The sequence below is a fragment of the Tachypleus tridentatus genome, chromosome 6 (assembly GCF_004210375.1).
Source record: "Tachypleus tridentatus isolate NWPU-2018 chromosome 6, ASM421037v1, whole genome shotgun sequence".
Classification (NCBI taxonomy): domain Eukaryota; kingdom Metazoa; phylum Arthropoda; class Merostomata; order Xiphosura; family Limulidae; genus Tachypleus; species Tachypleus tridentatus.
In genome coordinates, this window is record NC_134830.1 from 39,077,515 (window position 1) to 39,097,696 (window position 20,182).

Consider the following 20,182-nt stretch of genomic DNA (forward strand, 5'->3'; position numbering starts at 1 on the left):
AAATACATTTAGATCAATGTAATTAACCTAAAATTAAAAGAAATTCTACTTACACAGTACATATCAATATATGTAGAGTTTTATAATACTTAACCGTCTACACGGGGTGTCACTTTTGAAAAACTGGATCAAATAGGCAAAACCATAAATACTGGGACTGAATGAACAGGATATTCAAGAAGTTTATTTTATTTATGCACGTTTCTCTTTGAAGCTGTAACAGTTAACTAACACCACCAGTGTTGTAACTTAAAATGATCATACAAGTGTGAACCTTTACCCTGTTCACAACAGCCAACCATGTGACTGACGTCGTTTTACGTCAATAGAACTATTTTTACCGAACTATGCAGAGGAGAATTTTAAACACAGCAAACAGTATTCGTTGTCTGTCGGTAACATGGATGCTGAATGGATGTGGTTAATCTGTCTTATTATATTACTCTTTGTGGTCTTGTGGTTTAGGTGGTTTTATTTTCATGCAGATGGAGATCTAACACTCATGTGGGCTGAAAGATATGGGAGGTCACCAGGTAGTGTTATTCATGATGACGAGAAACCCACTTGAAGTAAAAATGTATTCTCAAGACGGTTGGTGAAGATTTAAAAAGGTCGGAATGTTGTTCCGTACTTTACTTTAATTAAAGTTTTAATACCCATACCAGCCGTCTTGAGAATACAGGTAAGATTTTAATAACGTTTTCAGATATGGCAGTAATGTTGTTGAGATTGTAGTATTACTTTTACTATATAATAGCACAGAAGCTGAAGTTCGCCAGATAAGGGTTTGACATTTGAAACTGTGCTTAAAAGACGATGTAATGAAGTCCTCAGAGTTCTGTGATTATTTTTAGTATATAATTGTTCAGAATTAGAAGGTCACAAGATAAGGTTCTAACGTTGACACACTATGCCAATATAATAAGTAACAGCGTAATAAAGCCATTGGAATTGTGTTGTTAATTTTACAAAGTAACTGTGCACATGGCGAAAATAACAGTTATGATAAGGAAGCCTGGAAAAATAGTATATTGGTTTATATGTTCATTTATAAAGTGTTTATGTTATACGTATCTGGTATGTTTTCTAATTCACAACAATCATACTGATAACAATAAACATTACAATTTTTTTTCGTAATGAAGAATCCATACATAGAATATAGTTTTACACAGTCAGAGACACTACACAAAAAATAGCACAAGACAACAGGCGCAGATAGCCTTGTTGCTTTGGGCTATGAAACGCAAAACCCACTCAATATTTACCATAAATTATGATAAAAACATTTTCCGTTGAGATAGATCTACTAAGTATTTGTCTTCATAGCTAATAAGTTAGATTCAAAACACAAAATGAATCGTAGATTAAATTCACTTCAAGCATATTTTTCACCATTACTTTTGAAATGTTTTAAGACAACGCTAAAAAAAGTTATCACAAAACCCACTTTGTTATTACAGTAAGTTTCTGACTTATAAAGTATTGCTAATATTCTAAGAAAGAGCTTTACGTATCATATAAATCCCGACATCTTTACTCTTACCTAAAATGGTCAAACGGGAAATCCTATCTCAACAACGATCATCCTGTATATGTTTTCATCTTATCATGAGAACACGTATTATACCAGCATGATATTGGATACATTACCAGACATTTGTTGTTGTGGTTAATTGGAAGTTTTTTTGTCTACCTCTAAGATTTCAGCAGATAGGTCAATACACCTGTTTGTGAGATCATCATTATCCTATTTGTTCAAAAAGAAGTTCACAGTACCTCAGTGTTATCTGTCTTGTGTGTTTTAATTTTTAACACTAAGTTCAATACCATCGCTGACCAACGTTTTTCTACAATTGACAACAGACTTGGTGTCAATAACTTTCACAGTTTCTGTCCATTTAGAAATGTGAGATACACTGAAAAAAATTGTTGCAAACAGTTTCTGAACGACGCAGAGAGATACAAACCACTATATATATATATGTTTTAATATGGTCAGTTTTACCAAAGTGCTCTTGTCATCCACGTCAGCTGATTATTCCTAAAGGTAAACTTCAAAGTTAATGTTACTAAATGTTAAAGTGAAGATAAATTGATGTATATGATTTTTTATTAGCTGAGTTACGTGGTAAAGTTGCATGGATCACAGGGGCTTCTAGTGGAATTGGAGAAGCATTAGCTTACGAGCTGGCTAAATATGGAGTCAGACTAGCTTTGTCTGGAAGAAATGTAGACAAGTTGGAGGCCGTGAAGATAGAGTGTATAGGTTAGTATTATCAAAATAAAAAAACAACTACATTCTTAAAACAGAGATTGGTGTTAAAAAGACGTAAATAACATCTTTGTTTATCTATAGCAATCTCTTGTCCATCAGATATTAAAGAAATTGAGAAGTTGTGAATTTTCTGGTGACGTGAAAACATACTGTCTTTACATATACAAACTAATAAACTAAAATCCTAGAATATAACTAGAATGATGCATTAGTGTAACATTTACAAATACTATAAATTATTATTTGTAAAATTAAAACATAAATATGTGATACTTTAGCACGTTAACTCGCAATCATCAGATACGAAAACATTAAACAACAAAACTGATTAATAAATAATGGAAACAACAAGTTACAGCAACAGAAGCAGTGTTGTTGGTGAAGGACGTTTATAGAATTAGAAACAGCATTGTCAGCTACTAACTGTTATAGTAAAAAAAACAAACAGCACTGCTAGTTACTCGCAGTTATAACACTAGAAAAAACAGTGTCATTTTAAAAAGGTTAAAACACCATAATCTGCATTTCGAATTGTTGGAGATTGTAAGAAACAGAATTTCCCATTCTGACAGTTAGAGAAGAGAACCAACATTGTTAGTCACAGAAAGGTCTGGTACTAAAACTAGCATTTTGAGTTACTGATGGTTGTTGCGAAAGAAACAGCATCACTAATTAGTGACGGTTATAGTACTATCAGCCCCCGCTAGTACAGCGGTGTGTCTCCGGATTTACAACGCTTAAATCAGGGTTTCGATTCCCTTCGGTGGGCTGAGAAAAGATCCTCCTGGTTGGGGGTTGTGCATTGGGCTAACAACCTACTCACTTAAAAACCAGCCTGTTACAGAAACCGCAGTGATTTCGGCTCTATGTTCCTTAAGAAATCGAGTGGCAGATGATAATGATGATAGTACCATAATCAAAACTATTAATTACTGACAGTTATAGCACCAGAACCAACACTTTTAATTATTGACAGTTATACTCCCGAACCAACACTTTTAGTTATTAATAGTTATTGCACCAGAACTAATACTTTTAGTTACTAACAATTATAGAACCAGAACAAACACTTTTAGTTGTTGACGGTTATAGCACCGGAAGAAACACTTCTAGCTATTGAAGATATAGCACCAGAACTAACACTTTTAGTTATTGACAGTTGTGGCACCAGAGCCAACACTTTTAGTTTTTGACGGTTATATTACTATTTGTCAATAAATATAGCGGAGGGTCTTGATACTTTTATGTAATATATTTTCTTATTTTAAAATTGTTTTGTTTCTGATATGATTGCTTATTCTGAACTAAGAAACTTTGATATTAAGACTAGAATATTTTGTAAGTATTGAGATTGAAAGGGCAAATTGTTACGTTAGTATAGCTGAGAAAATTGCAAAATGTCTGGCACTTATTTATGCACATTCAATTTGTTTCCGATGAGGTATTTATTGAATATTTTGTTTTAAAGCTGTCTGACTGCCTTTCTTATAAGTTTATAGATTGTTTGTTTTTGTGGAGAGGGGGTTAATACTTTGTGGTTGACCACTCACTACCTTATATTTTGTTTTTAATCTGTGATTGCACTGTGAAAAAAGCTAAATTTTAGAATTTTGCTTCCAAAGATAGAACAGCTTCGGAGAACTATTTGACACGACGATCTTGCCCTGTGAAATAAGTACTTTTAAAACAAAGTCGTAGATAATTGATAAGCCCAGATTTTCATGCACCAAAACTAATTTTTCCATTTTAAGTCCGAGGTTCGTTAAAAGATGATGACGTCCTTCTAGTGCCCTTTGACATTACGGACTTTTCCAAACACTCGGAATGCTTTCAGAAAGTTGTTGAACACTTCAAAAAGGTATGTAAGTGCAATACATACATTAAATTTTCAAAGACTGAGATTTATGTAAGGCGGTTTTGTGTTTTACCGATTCGAGCAATTTGTCTATAAACATTGTAGTAAATAATATTTCAATTTTAAATGCCTTCCATGTCTTTGTATATATAAACTAAAACTGGCTACGGCTTAATTACGTTTGACATAATTTTACATTTCTCAAAATAGTAAACTTGTGGTATTTACAAATTCATAAAATTTTATAGAAACATGAATGAGCTTATTGTCATTGTAGTTCCCAACTACAACTACTCCTTATTTCCAATATGTTCATCCAACCATTTCTGCCTCAACCACACTTGAAGATAGTTCCTTCCAAAAGAAATCCACTCTGTGTAAAAGGTAACACTGTTTAAAGTGCAAACGACACATACGCTGCCTGTACATTTACTTTCTCCAACAATTCAATGTTATTCTTGAGGAAGGGAGCCCAAACAGTACACAGTAGTATAAACGAGGCCTCACAACTGATGTATACAGTTAATAATAATTTGTAAGTTTGTTTTGCGTTAGCCATTCCTAATTTAGCAGTGTAAGACTAGAGGGATGGCACGTAGTCATCACCACCCACCGCTAACATTCTGTCCTATAAAGTAAATAAGAAACTGGACTTTACACATATATTCATCATATATTTTTCTTATAAAGCTTTCAGAAACAAAGAGCAGTTGGAGATGATTAAAGTAATAAGAAGCAGAAAAAAAACTGTTTGTTTTCTTTTTGTGTAAAATAGTGAAGTTTTAAAGAAATTAACAAGTGTATATATTTATTTAAAACTGATGAAACTGTCAGTACCGTCTTCAAATAAATTCATTTCAGTAACTCTATCTGTTTCACTCACTCTCTTTTCTATCTACATTTGAAATTGGATTTTGAGAAATAACACTTTAAATTTTAATTCGAAACAAATAATAAAAAATCCTGTACAACAAAGTAAGACAGAAGAATCACATTCCTTCTACATTCACAAACGTATTGAAGAAGCCTAAATTAGTTAATATTTCCGTTTTTGTTCATCTGAACGATGAACCATTAACTTTCACACTGACACCCAATATTCGTTTTACTAACATTAAAATTTTCTCTATTGATATCTCGTGAAGTTAACCACTTCAACAACAAACAAAACGTATGCTTTTAAATAATTTAAAGCAGTTCGGTAAATAACATTTTTTCCGCTTACAGTTTATATTTACACAATTCGATCAATTCAACTCAAGTTGAAACATACCCCTTCCCGGGAAAAAAATGAAAAAAATCTGAACTTTGAAATTTGAACTGTTTTCTGATGCAACTATCTATGAAATTTAATAACTAGTAAGTGGTGAAATTCCAAAGTAATGTTAAACTTCGCGTTGTTGTTTTTCTTGTAAAAAGTAGTACTTGTCGTCACTGTTTATTGTAAATAATATTGTAAATATTAAAAATATTAAAGAATATTGTAAATGTTTAAGAAATATCCCAAAATGCAGTAAGGTCAGATGTAACTTTTTATATTTTACAGAAGTAAACTTAGCATTTCGTTTGTGTTTGTTTGTTTTTTCTGTTTATTACACTGATCTATCGTTATACGTGAATGTAATATACTAAAATATTAACTTTCTGGGAAAATCTATGTGCGACTTCCGATCTTTAGTACACTGGGATAGGTGTATCGGACATGAAAGCAAACAAGTTGATATTGTAAAGTGTGTTCACATGTAAACAACAAATCTTTACAATGATTTTCGTTCTTCTAAATTGCAGCTAGACATTTTGGTGAACAATGCAGGACGTTCTCAAAGGGCTACATTTGATGGAATCTTCACAGAAGTAGACTATCAGATCTTTGGCACGAATGTCTTCTCTCATGTATCTTTAACAAGGGTTGTCCTACCTCATTTCCTGTCAAACGGAGGCGGCCATGTTATGGTGAACAGCAGTGTCGCTGGTAAATATGGTGAGTGACTCCTGTACGTTTTCTTTCGAATCATTGTCAAAAACGTAAAATAAAATTTTAGAAATGTGACGACCATCGAAATCGATATCAGTGAACGAAGGTTTTTTTTTGCATGAGATGTGTATAGTTTTGTTTGACGTCACAGACGTATTTTAGATAAACGACCCTTGTGCATTTATCGTGGTATTAAACGTAATTTGGTTTGGTGTGTTCCGAATTTCGAGCAAAGCTACACGAGGGCTATCTGCAATAGCTGTCCCTAATTTTGCAGAGTAAGACTTGAGGAGAAGCAGCTAGTTATCACTACTCACTGCTAACTCTCTTCCCAACGAATAGTGGGATTGACTGTATTATTATAACGCCCCACGATTGTTTAATATGAAAAGGATTCGAACCCATAACCCTCCATATTTTAGGTTCAATTCTAGCATTAATCTTTACAATCAATTCGTTTCATAGTAACTCACCTTCAGATCAAATAAATCCATTCTGTTAATAATAATACTGGATTAGCAGAAATCTAAAGGGGCCTGGCATGGCCAAGCGCGTAAGGGGTGCGACTCGTAGTCCGAGGGTCGCGGGTTCGCGCCCGCGTCGCGCCGCGCTAAACATGCTCGTCCTCTCAGTCGTTGGGGCGTATAATGTGACGGTCAATCCCACTATTCGTTGGTAAAAGAGTAGCTCAAGAGTTGGCGGTGGGTGGTGATGATTAGCTGCTTTCCATCTAGTCTTACACTGCTAAATTAGGGACGGCTAGCACAGATAGCCCTCGAGTAGCTTTGTGCGAAATTCCAAAACAAAACCAAACAGAAATCTGAAAAACACTGGCAGTCAAATTAGCGTCTTTATTGCAACAAAGTTTTTGAATACAAGATAATTCTAATCGACGAAACCAAAGTCTACAAACCCACTGGTCTCAGGCTTAGTTACGTTTGTTTTTGAATTTCACGCAAACACACACAAGGACAATCTGCCCTAGTCATCGCTAATTTAGCAGTGTGAGATTAGAGGGAAGGCAGCAAATTACCTCCCATCGTCAACTCTTGGACTACGCTTTTACCAGACAATAGTGGGATTGAGAGGAACATAACAATGCCTCCACGGTTGAAAGGACGAACATTTTTGGTGTGACGAAGTTTTAAACCAGAAAGAAACCTTAAATCAGGTGATTTTTAAAAATTAGGATAGTTTATATCTTGTTCTTTCCATTCAGTTCTACACTCATATTGTATCTTCTATGCTTCATGACATTCCCGCCCAGTGACCTAACGGAGTCTCTTGACTTACAACGCTATAAACCAGGTTTCGATAACCGTAGTGGGCAGAGAACAGATAATCTGAGGGTCGCGGGTTCGAATCCCCATCCAAACAAACATGCAGAAACAAACAAACACTTCTTGACAATAAACGTTCTAACAAAAACAACTTATTAACACCTACGCTTGTCCGTATTTCATTATTTACCATAATTTATGACCGAAATAATTTGACCAAGAAATAGCTTTTTATTTTAATTGTCGTTGAAACAACACGACACTTTTCTGTCGATGGACCAGGACCAGCCGAGCAAATGATGGGTTTACTTGTGAATCAGAGTGCTCGTAGTTTGAGATGGTTCCACGTGGAAGTCATAGCACACATAGCCCAATTATTGTGTAGCTTTATGTTTAACTTCAAACACTTACGTTTAAAAATTAATTACTTATTTCTATTAGTTCACGTTTTGTTTGTCATGTATATTGATATAGAAAAGCAAAAAAGTAACTTTCTTTGTACAATATTTAATGTTGATACTATATTACTGGTAAATGTTATGATTATATTATCGTCACTTGCAGTCATTGTTGCTAGAAGTAGTAAAATAATGTTAACACAGACCCCTTGTGTGTATTTTGTGAGTGATCCTTCGAAAATATCTGGAAGCCGTTGAATTTTTCAAAAAGGCAAAATTTAATTTTATTTTATTTTTGCCTGGCATGACTTCGTGAACTAAGGGCGCTTGTATCGCAATCTGAAGAATGCGACTTCAAATTTCTGTTACAACGAACACGCTGGACCTTTCTGCCGTGGGACGTTAATAAAGTGACTGTCAGTCCCACTATTCGTTGCTAAAAGAATACCCCAAGAGTGTGTGGTGTTGACAATCTGCTTTCCCTCTAGTCTATCACATTTCAATTAACGACGACTAGAGCAGTTAGCCCTCGTGTGGCTTTGTGCGAAATTAAAGGAAACAAAACATACAAGCCAACTTCATGCACAAATACTGAAACACGATAAATATAACAAATAGACTCTTCTACAGTACGGTAAATTAATTGGAGAAAAACAAGACTTGTTGTGCGAACATAACAGATACTACATACATAATAATGATAGTTCGAGGCACCTCTCCTCCCCTCTTTATATTTATATATATATATGAAGTAAAAATAAGACCACCTAATTACTAAAAATTTCAAACATAATTTAATGTTAGATTATTTTGAAAACATTGTAGGATATTTATATAAATGCTTTAATCTTAAAATATGAGTTAAAACCCAAAGTACCACAATGGAACTTTATATCAACTAAACGGAGTAATAGTTTTTTTCACGTATCTAACGTCACCATACTGACGTAGTGGACATAACCTTGAAAAACGATCAGAAAAAGTGCTTGTTATTAGTTCTGAATCTCATGTAGTAAAAAAATTAAGTTACTCCGAAATCAACAACATGCTCCACATTGATAGAGGTCAAATGAACCCTTACCCTCCTAGATTTTTAGAAAATCCCGACGCAGATAGAGATGGACGGGGGGGGAGGAGTGTCAAGGACACATAAAACAAGAAATGTTGTTAACACTATATTCAAAGTGAAATTAAACAAAATACATACAAATGTACAGAGGGTTGAGTACTTGGATATAAAACGACTCTGAATATGTAAACCAATATGTCAAAGCATCAATAAATATACATATTATGATATCATTGACAATGTTAATCATTTTTTTATGTTTGATACTGTTCTATGAGTTATAACAGAAACTAAATATCTAAAAACAGATTACGATATTTTATTTTAATTTCCTGACTATCTTAACGTAGTAAAATTACTTAACCAGATACATAACATCATCACTAGTCCTGTAGTGTAATTTAGTCCAAATAGTCTACATAGTGCCATTAATTTCTCGAACAGGAAGTACATAAAAATTAAAGCACAGCGATTTATATGAAAACAAAAAATACACCAAACACCATGATGATGACAGAGTAAGAATACTGGAACTTCTGTGTTAATCTTCTTTATGTTGCTGCATGATATCAGTAAGTTCCGTAGAGAAATATATTTTTGAAAAGTTCTGTAATAGCAAACGCTATTTTATAGGTTTATAGATTCTTATATGCAAGTTGCAATTATGGTTGACAAGCCAGGTTTGAGTTCCTGCTACACCACAAAATATTTTTCATAGTTGAACCAGTGGGTGTATTATAACAGTTATTATGTGACAGTCAATTCCATTGTTCGTTGGTAAAAGAGTAACCCAAGAGTTGACGGTGAGTGGTGATGACGAGCTGCCTACCTCTAAATTAGAAACGGTTAGTGTAGATAGCCCTTGTGTAGCTTTGCGCGAAATTCAAACCAAACCTTTTGACAATGTTTACATTTTGTCGTATAAGTGACAAAAAGCCAAAGCAGGGGATTTCTTTTAGAAAATGTTTAGAACAGCCAATGAAGACCAATGACATCACCTTCAAACTGAAGGCTATGGTTTGTAAAAAAATCTCTATTGCTGAAAAAGATGACATGAAGTGTACCACGTTGTGATTGGTTAAATATCAAATAAACAAGAATTTTGAGTGGATGAAATGTGACAAGCTTCCAGCCACATTTCATAATTAAGCCAAATATATCGAATGTTATCAATGACATTCGATCATGTACCTTTCAAGTCTTCCGATGCAGCTACAATGAACCTTTGTTCTGTTTATTTTCTCAAACATGGTTTTTGAATCTCAACATCCGTGTAAAGTGGAAGAATATGTGGAAAGTGTATTAAGATGTTAAGGCTAATATTTATTTTGCCTTTTTCACAAAAGCTAACTGGAATAGAAATTATGGTGCCGGGTAATATTGAATAAACAGATGGAATAATAGATGTGCAAAAGGCATCTCTAGACTTGTAGCATCGTTTTCATATCAACTTGACTATTCGTTGAAAGAAACACGTAATGCTCAAACAACGATAAATGACTAATTTGTGACGTTTATTTATATAGAGGATTATTTTTTTATACAAATACGTGTTTAGTGTTAAGAAAGGAGAGAAGCTATTTTAAATAAATGTGTTTTTGAAGAGACTAATTTTCTTTGAAAAATTACCTATGGTTGTAATATGTAATTTAAAGGTTTTCGAATATTAGCCTTTTGTTGAAAATGAAGAGCAAATGGCAAATATCAAAAGTTCACGAAAATTGTGTGTGTTAACATTTTTTAACGAAACCTTGGATAAGAGAAATAAGTGTCATAAGAAAGTTACACATGAGATGTACAAATAATATAATTACATATTGAGTATTTTCTGTTGTTATTGGCTGTAAAAAAGCTAGCATATCCGAAACTCAAATTAGTTACTTTTTCAGTCGTTTTGTAACTGAACGTCTACTTGTAATCTTACAGGTATACCTAATTCATCATCATACACTGGAACAAAACATGCTATTCAGGTACGGATTCCGAATATTTTGTTTATTTCTCGTGTTAATAATTTAATACACGTTGCCCATTAACTTTTAACACTACGGAAGAAAACAAAATTCCTCACCTTTAATTGATTGTTATCTCCATTTACTAAGAACATCATAGTAACATAATGAGTGATATCAACATATTTTGTTTCGAGAATATTACAGAAATTGTTTGTTCGTCTTTTTGATTTCGCGCAAATCTGCGCTAGGCATCCCTAATTTTGCAATGTAAGACTAGAGGGATGGCAACTAGCTATCACTACAACCGCCAACTCTTGGGCTACTCTTATACCAACGAATAGTGGAATTGAATGTCACTTTATAGCGTCCCCACGGCTGAAAGAGCAAGCATGTTTGGTGTAACGGGGATTCGGATCCGCGATTCTCAGATTATGAGTCGAGTGCCTTAACCACCTGGTCATGCCAGAGCTATATTACAGAAATATTGAATAATAGGCACCTGATAGAAAGCAGCCATTCATGTGGAATTGGCTGGAAATTTGATGCAAATAGTTATTGGTAAGCATTCGAAATTCAAAGAACAAACAATGGTCGAAAGGAGTTTACAGTAATGTAAGAAGTACATGCAATTAGAAATAATTATTTGTCCTGAAACTAGATTAATTGTATTTATACATATGTATGCAAATAAAAAAGTAATCTAATTGGAGTTTACAAAAGTTATGTATAGGAAGTCCGTCGTTGGTACAGCGGTAAGTCTACAAATTTACAACGTTGAAATAAAGGGTTCGATTCTGCTCGGAAGACTCAGCATATAACCCGATGTGACTTTGCTATAAGGAAATACGCGCACACACCGATAAGAATGTAAAGATTTATTAAAAATTGCACAAGAGTATAGATGTTTTATCACATTTATATTAATTAGTACATTAACGGTTCTTCATTTCTTCGATTTTTTAATATATTCAGGGATATTTCGAGTGTTTGAGAACAGAATTTGAAGCTAAAGGAGTGTTTGTCACAATAGTTTGTCCTGGGCTAGTTTTCTCGAAAGTGATAGAACGATCTTTCACCGGTATCCCTGGAGAGGTAAGGTGGTTGAATACAGTTGTAACAGTATCTGCTACAAGTGTATTACAAAAAGGAAAATTCTTAATTGCCTTAACTTTTTGACTTACTGCTACACGCACAGAAAATTGGGTTTCATAAACAGTAGCTTCCTCAACAAGCTAAATTACCTCTTGTATTTCTTAAAGAATATGATAGAACTTAGTAAAATTGATACACTATGCTATTTTTGGGAGTCGGTAGACATTTAGGCAAGAGCTTCTATTTTTTTTTTGTGACCGAAAAAGTTATCTTCATAATAATTTTAATTTTGAAGAATCGAAAATACCGAAATTTATTAAGTAACTTTATCAGTTAGATAGCAATACACTGCTGGCCAAAATCTTAAGGCCAACAAACATAATATGCATTTTTCGTTGTTAGACTCAACCAGTTATTTGAGTAAAGCTTTGAAGAATAAATTATCATTATTTATAAGAATTCTGAAAGGTTTATTTTACAGTAAACACGACTACAATGATGCGGTTCTTTTAAAACAAAAGTCTACACAATGGGATATCTTTTAGGGTCATAAGCCTTACGGCTTACTGCTGAGCTACTTTTCAATATTTTAAGCTTTCTATAAACAGTTTAATATTTAGAGGGAATTGCATTTGAGACACTAGTAGATTTTAATAACATACACTGCTTGCCAAAATCTTAAGACCAATGAACATAAAGAAAAAATGTGCATTTTGCGTTGTTAGTCTCAACCACTTATTTGAGTAGAGCTTCGAAAGATGAAAATAAGAAAAGAGAAAATAAAAATAAAAAACTTCTTAGCATTTAATAGGGAATATGTAAACACTATGAAATTAGTCTAAATACTAGCTGGTCAAACGTTTAAGACCATACCTAAAAGAAGTCCAAAACAGGGGGGAAAATGCCCAACAATAGGTCTCAGTAGTTAGTTGCACGGCCGTCATTGCCAATAACTGCAAACATTCGCTTTGGCGTGGACGATATAAGCCTTTGCAGAAGTCTGGCTGGAGTGTTATTCCAAGTGGTGAAGATGCCTTCACAAAGATCATGCACTGTTTACAATTGACGTCCATTTCTACAGACTTCTTTTGCCACCCAACCCCAAACATTTTCAATGGAGCTCAGTTCGGGTGAACACGCAGGATGGTCCAAAAGAATCATGTTATTCGCCATACAAATGTCCTTTATACTGCGAGCATTGTGGATTGCAGCGTTGTCCTACTATAACATCCAGTCATTTCCAAACAATCAAGGTCCTTCTTTCGATAAGAATGCTCTCTCCAACATGCCAATGTAGTTAGCTACTGTTTGACACCCCTGTATTACCTGAAGCTCCTTTGCTCCATGGAAGGAGAAAGCACCCCAGATCATGATGGAACCTCCTCCACTGTGTCGTTAAGAAAATGTCTCCGGTGGAATATCCTTATCGTGCCACTAACGTTGGAAACCACCTGGACCATCCAGGTTAAATTTGTTCTCATTAAAGAACAAATCTTTCGTCCACTTTTCTACGTCCCAGGTTTGGTGCTTCTCAACAAAGTTTAACCGAGCTGTTTCGTGGTGTGGAAGGAGGCGTTGGTCTTTGAAGACATTTACGGTTTTTAAAACCTATCTCTTGTAGATGCCGTCTTATTGTTCTTGAGACTAATTATGCGTCCGCAAGGGCCTTAATCTGGAACGACGACCATCTTGCATTATTCTGCACAACCCTTCGAATCCTTCTGCTCAACGCCAGCGAATGTTTCTTGGTCTAACCACCTGAAATTCTCCTTCCGTCTCCCTCTGGGTCTTTTCAGCAGTTTGACTGTACCCAATCTCATCAGCGATGCCACGTTGAAAAATCTTGCCTTTCCAGCTCGACAATTCTGCCACATTCAAACTCTGTCAACTTTTGAGCCTTTGCCATGTTTTTACCCAATGTAACACAGGAGATGTCAGTGAGAGATATTAACAACGCTAATGCTTGAACACAAATGACTAAATTTCGTTACGTGTTTACCGATTAACGTTTCGTTTCATTAGGGTCTTAAACTTTTAGTTTGCTAGTCTTTGGACTAATTTCATAGTTTTCAAATATTCCTTGTTCAATGCTAAAAACGTTTTTTATTTTTATTTTTTATTTTCTTATTTTTATCAAATACTCTATTCAAATAAGTGGTTGAGTCTAACAACGTAAAATGCATAAAGGGTTCCTTATGTTCATTGAACTTAAGATTTTGGTCAGCAGTGCATAAATGTTCGTTTTATTAAATCTTATGTCCATTATTGTCGTATGGAACAAGAAGCTCAAATGGACAGATTTCTTTTTTACGAAGGATGCTAGATAGATTAAAAAACATTATGGTCAACCAATATCTTGTAGGTGTTTAATGGAAAACAGAAGGAGACAGACAAACGAATGCGTACATCTCGCTGTGCCCAGTTGATGGCGGTTGCATTAGCTAACAACTTAGATGAAGCATGGATCTCTCTACAACCATTCCTGTTAATTTGTTACCTGTCACAGTACATGCCGACTTTCTTCAGAAGGTAAAACTGTTTTAACGTTTGATGAAATGGCATGAAATGTACTAAATTATGCTGTTTTATTTAAAATATTTATGTATTATTAATTGTTATGCATTTTGATCGCAGTATGTATGTACAGGAATTTATGTCGTGACATGTTTGCATAACACATTCTGTGTTCGATTCGATTTTTATGTTATTTTGTTACCAATGCAATTTGGTTTCTGATTATGATGTGTGGGATTTAGTATAAACTGTGCTATAAATAGAGTTGTGAATTTTATTCGAAAGACAATGTATGTCTGTACAATAACATTTCTTATAATTCGATTGCACTATTTTCAACTAGAGGATCGGAAATGTCATAGGTGGCGTTTTAATATCTACAACAAAGACACAACGGCAGCCATATTATCATCATTCTTATCTTGTCAACAAATTCAGTTTCTTTTTGTGATTATTATCATTTTATCATGTAACTAAAAGAGATCAATTTATATTTTGCAGGGTAATCATTCCAAGGTTCCTCACCCCTGAGAAATTTGCCACCCTGCGAGATGGAAGAAACTGATTATCATATTCAGAACATGTATACATACTACTGTGTGTGTTTTATTAGATCCTTATGTTTTTATATATAACAATATAAGTCATTCTACTCCAGTTATTCAAATTAATGCAATGGTATTAGAATATACATACATACGTTTAATATGTTCATAATTACCCAATTTATCAATTAATTTTATACAATCAATTAGTAACTCTGAATTATAAAGATACAATTGATAAATATGCTATTTTTGTAATTTTTTATTTTGTAAGACGTCGTTTCGAACACAGATTTTATTTTCCAATACAACATTTAAAACGCTTAAGTTAAATCTATAAAGTAACATTTCCATTTTGTGTTTATTTCAATCAAACCACAAAAATGTAGGGGAACAGAGTTTGGATTCACTCTGACTCGGCAACACTACAGTTTCTTTACCTCGTTTATCTATGTTATTTCAACAATTATGGGTTGTTATTGATTTCGTTATTTATGTATGATGTCCTATAAAAAAATTTGAAACTTTCCTGTTAAACCTGCTTCATTAAAAATAATTAATTTCTCTTTCCATAATATTGATTTTCTCCACAAGATTTCCCTTCTGTCTTTATACTTCCAGAATTTACACTTGAAGTCAATAACAGTTTATTTTAGCTTTATGATAAAACCCATTAATGGGAGGAAAAATCCTTCATTTCATATAAAATAACGATTTTATGTCTAAGCATTTCAATTGTAAAAAATGACCAGAATTTTAATCCAGGTTAAATATACGCGAAATAACTTGTAATGGGAAAAGTAACACTTATTACATCCATGCTAATTATCAAGATTTGGGTATTAACTTATTAAATGGCAAAGCACAATTGTTCATTTTTTATAACAGGAAGACATTTAATTTTCTCATTCTTGGGACCTAGTGTGGCCAGGTGGCTGAGACACTCGACTCGTAATCCGAGGGTCACGGGCTCAAATCAAAACAGCAAACTGAACTGCAGATATGAGTTTATGTTTCTCTGACCTTATCTGGGTTGTCAACAACAAAAAGTCTGCGTACAAAATACATCAACAAACAATTAAAAAATAAATGTCATTAGACAAACAGAATACAGCAAAACAAAGACATCTTGGATATGCAGAACTGGTAAGAGATAAAAAATATGAAAAGACATTTTTGTTGGTTTTCTCCCTCATCAAATCAGTCTGAAATACCATTGTAAGCCTAACGAAAAAAAATCTAAAGTAAATAAACAAAACCTACAAGTGAGAAGTTAAAATAACACACACTATCTATAAGTTTTATAAACAATCTTACAGAAACTCGAAAATCATCTAATAAGTTTGAAAATTTTAATCTATATTGAAAAAACTATACACAACCTGCAGTATGGATAGTTCTTTTATATTATAATAACAACTAGTAATTTTGACAATAGGTTTGACTCTACCAATTTACACACACATAAATTTTTGTTTTGTTATGCAAAGTTATTCAAGGAATATCATGTTTTAATTTACAACTATTTTGACGCATACAATGTTGAACTGTTTAGTTTTATAATTTTATTAACACGTTACTGAACAACTATCTTCGTTAGCCATTCTTTGTTTAGCAGTATAAAACTAGAATAAAGACAACTAGTCATCATCACCCATCGCTAACTCTTGGGCTACTCTTTTACCAACGAAGAGTGGTTTTGACTGTCACATTTAACTGCCATTGTTTACCAATATGGATGATGTGTGCATCTTGCCATACAACATTATAGGAAAAGGGGATACTATGTCTGGTGATTTCAAATATCTAAGCTCAGTCACAAATCTCACACATCAATTGGAAAAACGACCACATTGTGTATGACTTCATCGCAGTGAAAAGACCAAAGTTACTTTTTCAAATCTAACTCGTCAGATTTCTCAAGTATTTTTGAGCAAGAGATTTGCCAATTGTATGAGAAATATAGGCTAGATTTATAGTTGTTTGATGACTCACTTAGCAATGTTCTATGAATAGAATTGAAAGTAGCTTGTGTGTATTCACGTGTTAGTTGTTGGTTATTTTAAATAACTTAGCTCAATCAGAAGTCTTACACATGAATAAATACAGAATGTATTTTATTTGGAAGAATACTAGCTTCTTTCTAGTATGAGCATTATTAGTTTCTTAGCATATTAATTGGTTAAACTTTGATTTCGTATTTGTATGAATTTCTTGTGTTTGTGTGGATACTGACTTCTTTCCAATACGAATGCTGATTCCATTAGTTGTTTTTTATGCTTTACTTTAAAGATAATTTTAGTAAAATCATTATATTTGTATGTGTTTAGAAACCAAGAAGTGTCAATCTATCTCATGTGATTTGAGACACTTTACAACGTATTTAATCATAAGTTCTTCATCTTTATTTAATCAACAACATATTACAGTGAATTACAATAACTTCACCAGTCATTTTGACTTATATGTCTGTAATGGATTTTTCAAAGATGAATTGTTTGTTCCTTAATTAATTGCCATCTCTTTCATAATCCAGAAGAAAAAAGTATTGATATTAAAACACTCATAAACGGCCACGCATCGCCAGGTGGCACTCGACTCGTGATCCCAGCGTCGATGGTTCAAATCCTCGTCACACCAAACATGCTTGCCCCTTCAGCCGTAGGGACGTTATAATGTGACGGTCAATTTCATTACTGGTTGACAGAAGAGTAGCCCAAGAGTTGGCGGTGGATGGTGCTGACTAGCTGCCTTTCCTTTAGTCTTACACTACAACATCAGGGACGGCTAGCGCAGATAGCCCTGATGTAGGTTTGCTCAAAATTCAAACCAAATCTATTCTTAATTTTATTAAAGTAAATTGATTTTGAGAAAACTGGCTTTCTTTCAATAATCACAAGTACAAAAGTTTCGTTTGAATTTTGCGCAAAGCTGCACGAGTTTTATATGGGATAACCATCCCTAATTAAGCAGTGCACCACTCGAACGAAAGAAGATAGTCATCAACACCCATCGTCATCAATTAGGATACTTCCAACAAATATGGGATTAATCGCAACGTTATAATATCCTCACTGCTGAAAGTACGTGCATGTTAGGTGTGACGGGGAATTGAATCCGAGATCCAAAGATTGTGAATCGGACCTAGTATTAAAGAAGAAAAGAGGAACATAAAAGAAAATACATTATTCTGTGAAATTTATGATTTATGGTGCTTTTCTGTGCAAGGGTTTTCACAAAAGTAAACAGTTATTGTCTCCTAAATAGGAGGTCCGACGGGAACAAAGCTGCAGATAAATTAGATAAATTTGTCCCTCTGGAGTTCATGAGCTGGAAGGGGTGCTTACACAAAATACAGGAAAGAATCGTTTTTATTAACACACAAACTCAGTTCAAAACAGAGCTAAACAAAGAAAATTGTTTGTAATGAGTGTGTGCAACTGGTAAGAAAGAGAAAATACATAAAGAAAAAATTATATGTTCTCTCTTACTTGTTCAGTATTAATTTATCTGTAAGCTGAAAGTATAGTTAAAAATGAAAATATAACCTTTGCAGTAAAATTATAATATAAAGCAAATATTTAAAACCAAATAACCTGACAAAATGTTTACATTGTTCTCTAAAGCTTAAATTAAACAGTTCTAAAATCTAAATCTAATTTGGATAACTCTGAACAACATCTGCTTTAATCGGTTTGTTATCATTTTATAAAGGTACTCTTAACTGACTGACACCGAATGAACCTTGAGGGATAACTAAATGTCGAACATAGTATAAAGTAGAAAATATGAAAAAAATTGTACTTCACTAATTAAAATATACGTCTCATCAAATATTGAGAAATAGAATATTCCAAAAACACATTCACACGAACCATTTTACATATTTTTAAATTTTGTAGCATACAAAAGCTCTGGTTAAAATATGGTGAATATTAAATTTCTGTGAAAAATATATAACAATATAAAGTTTGAATCATTTATTTTCAATATTAACTACAATGTGAATGCGTAGATAGCGGTAATATATAATAATTTACTTGCTTATCTTTTGTTTTCATAAACCTATTTTCCATATTGATTACTTCTTCCTTTAATAAATTCTCCAGTCAGATATAGTGTTCTATGATATATTTAGATACAAGCGTTATCTGTTTTAACGAACACAATAAGTCAAAAAGTGTATTTAAACTTGACGTCCTACCTGCATGTTTACAAGAACGAAAGTCTATCAAGATGATCAGTGATTTCGAATGTTAAACACGTGTTTCGTGCCACGAATAGGCTGAACGACACAGATCAAACCTGTAGACTATATTCAGTTAGTAACAAACAAGTACTATACAAAGAGGTAACAGCAGTAACTGATATTTACATAGATCATTTAAATTTACTGCCTGACAAATCTAAACATGAAAATCGTGTCACTTTCAGAACAGATCATCTGACATATAGAAACACTGACATAAAACTTACTGAAACATTGTTTTGTATCCGTCAGTTATGTTTTCTGAGTCCATCGAAATTATAACATAACATAATTAAACTGAACTTTGAAAGATTATTCATTATGGTTTATAACCTGTATAAAATCTTACAAACTTGGTTGGAATTAACATAATTTGTATGATATCTATTCCAATAAGATTATAAATTATGATGCTTTGTACCAGAAGTTTTGCTGAGTATATATGATATCATAGTGGGCTATGACGAAACACTGAATTTTATATCTTACGTTACCATAAATTTTGAAAATAATCATTTGGTTTATAATTAAATATCTTTTCACGATTACGCTCATTTGTAGAATTGATACGTATAAGTGGAAGATACAGAAACATATAATTTATTTGGTTCAGGTGAAAACAAGGTCAGACTTTTCTTTTCTTGCCATCAGTTGTTATGGATCAGTAATATGATAAAATAGCCCATCTGTTTTCTATGAGTGATCACATAACGAGATTCTAGCAAACAGCAGCTTTCATGTTGGACAGTCTTATTAAAGTTTTGTTTACGGAACGTCAAGTGGGTGGTAAATGCTGGCATTTTATATAATAGCAAAGTTAAAGAGTAATTTGTTCATTTATTATATTTAGTTGCAGTAAAATAAGCGTGCTTTTCAGGACAATTAAAATATGTAAAGTGAATTATTGGTTACAATAACTCGTTCTTTAAGTAATGGGTAATATGTATGTCATAATAATTGACAATTTCACAT

At 33.4% G+C, this 20,182-nt stretch overlaps 1 protein-coding gene across 1 annotated transcript; it reads left to right on the plus strand.

Moving 5' to 3' along the window:
- The first annotated feature begins 347 nt into the window (after nucleotides 1-347).
- LOC143252286 (dehydrogenase/reductase SDR family member 7-like) lies at nucleotides 348-15,536 on the plus strand. Its single transcript, XM_076504187.1, has 8 exons — nucleotides 348-533; nucleotides 2,120-2,269; nucleotides 4,030-4,136; nucleotides 5,922-6,114; nucleotides 10,782-10,828; nucleotides 11,783-11,902; nucleotides 14,265-14,431; nucleotides 14,918-15,536. Exons 1-8 carry the CDS (start codon nucleotides 401-403, stop codon nucleotides 14,979-14,981), a joined length of 981 nt encoding a protein of 326 aa, XP_076360302.1. The 5' UTR covers nucleotides 348-400; the 3' UTR covers nucleotides 14,982-15,536.
- Nucleotides 15,537-20,182: the final 4,646 nt, after the last annotated feature.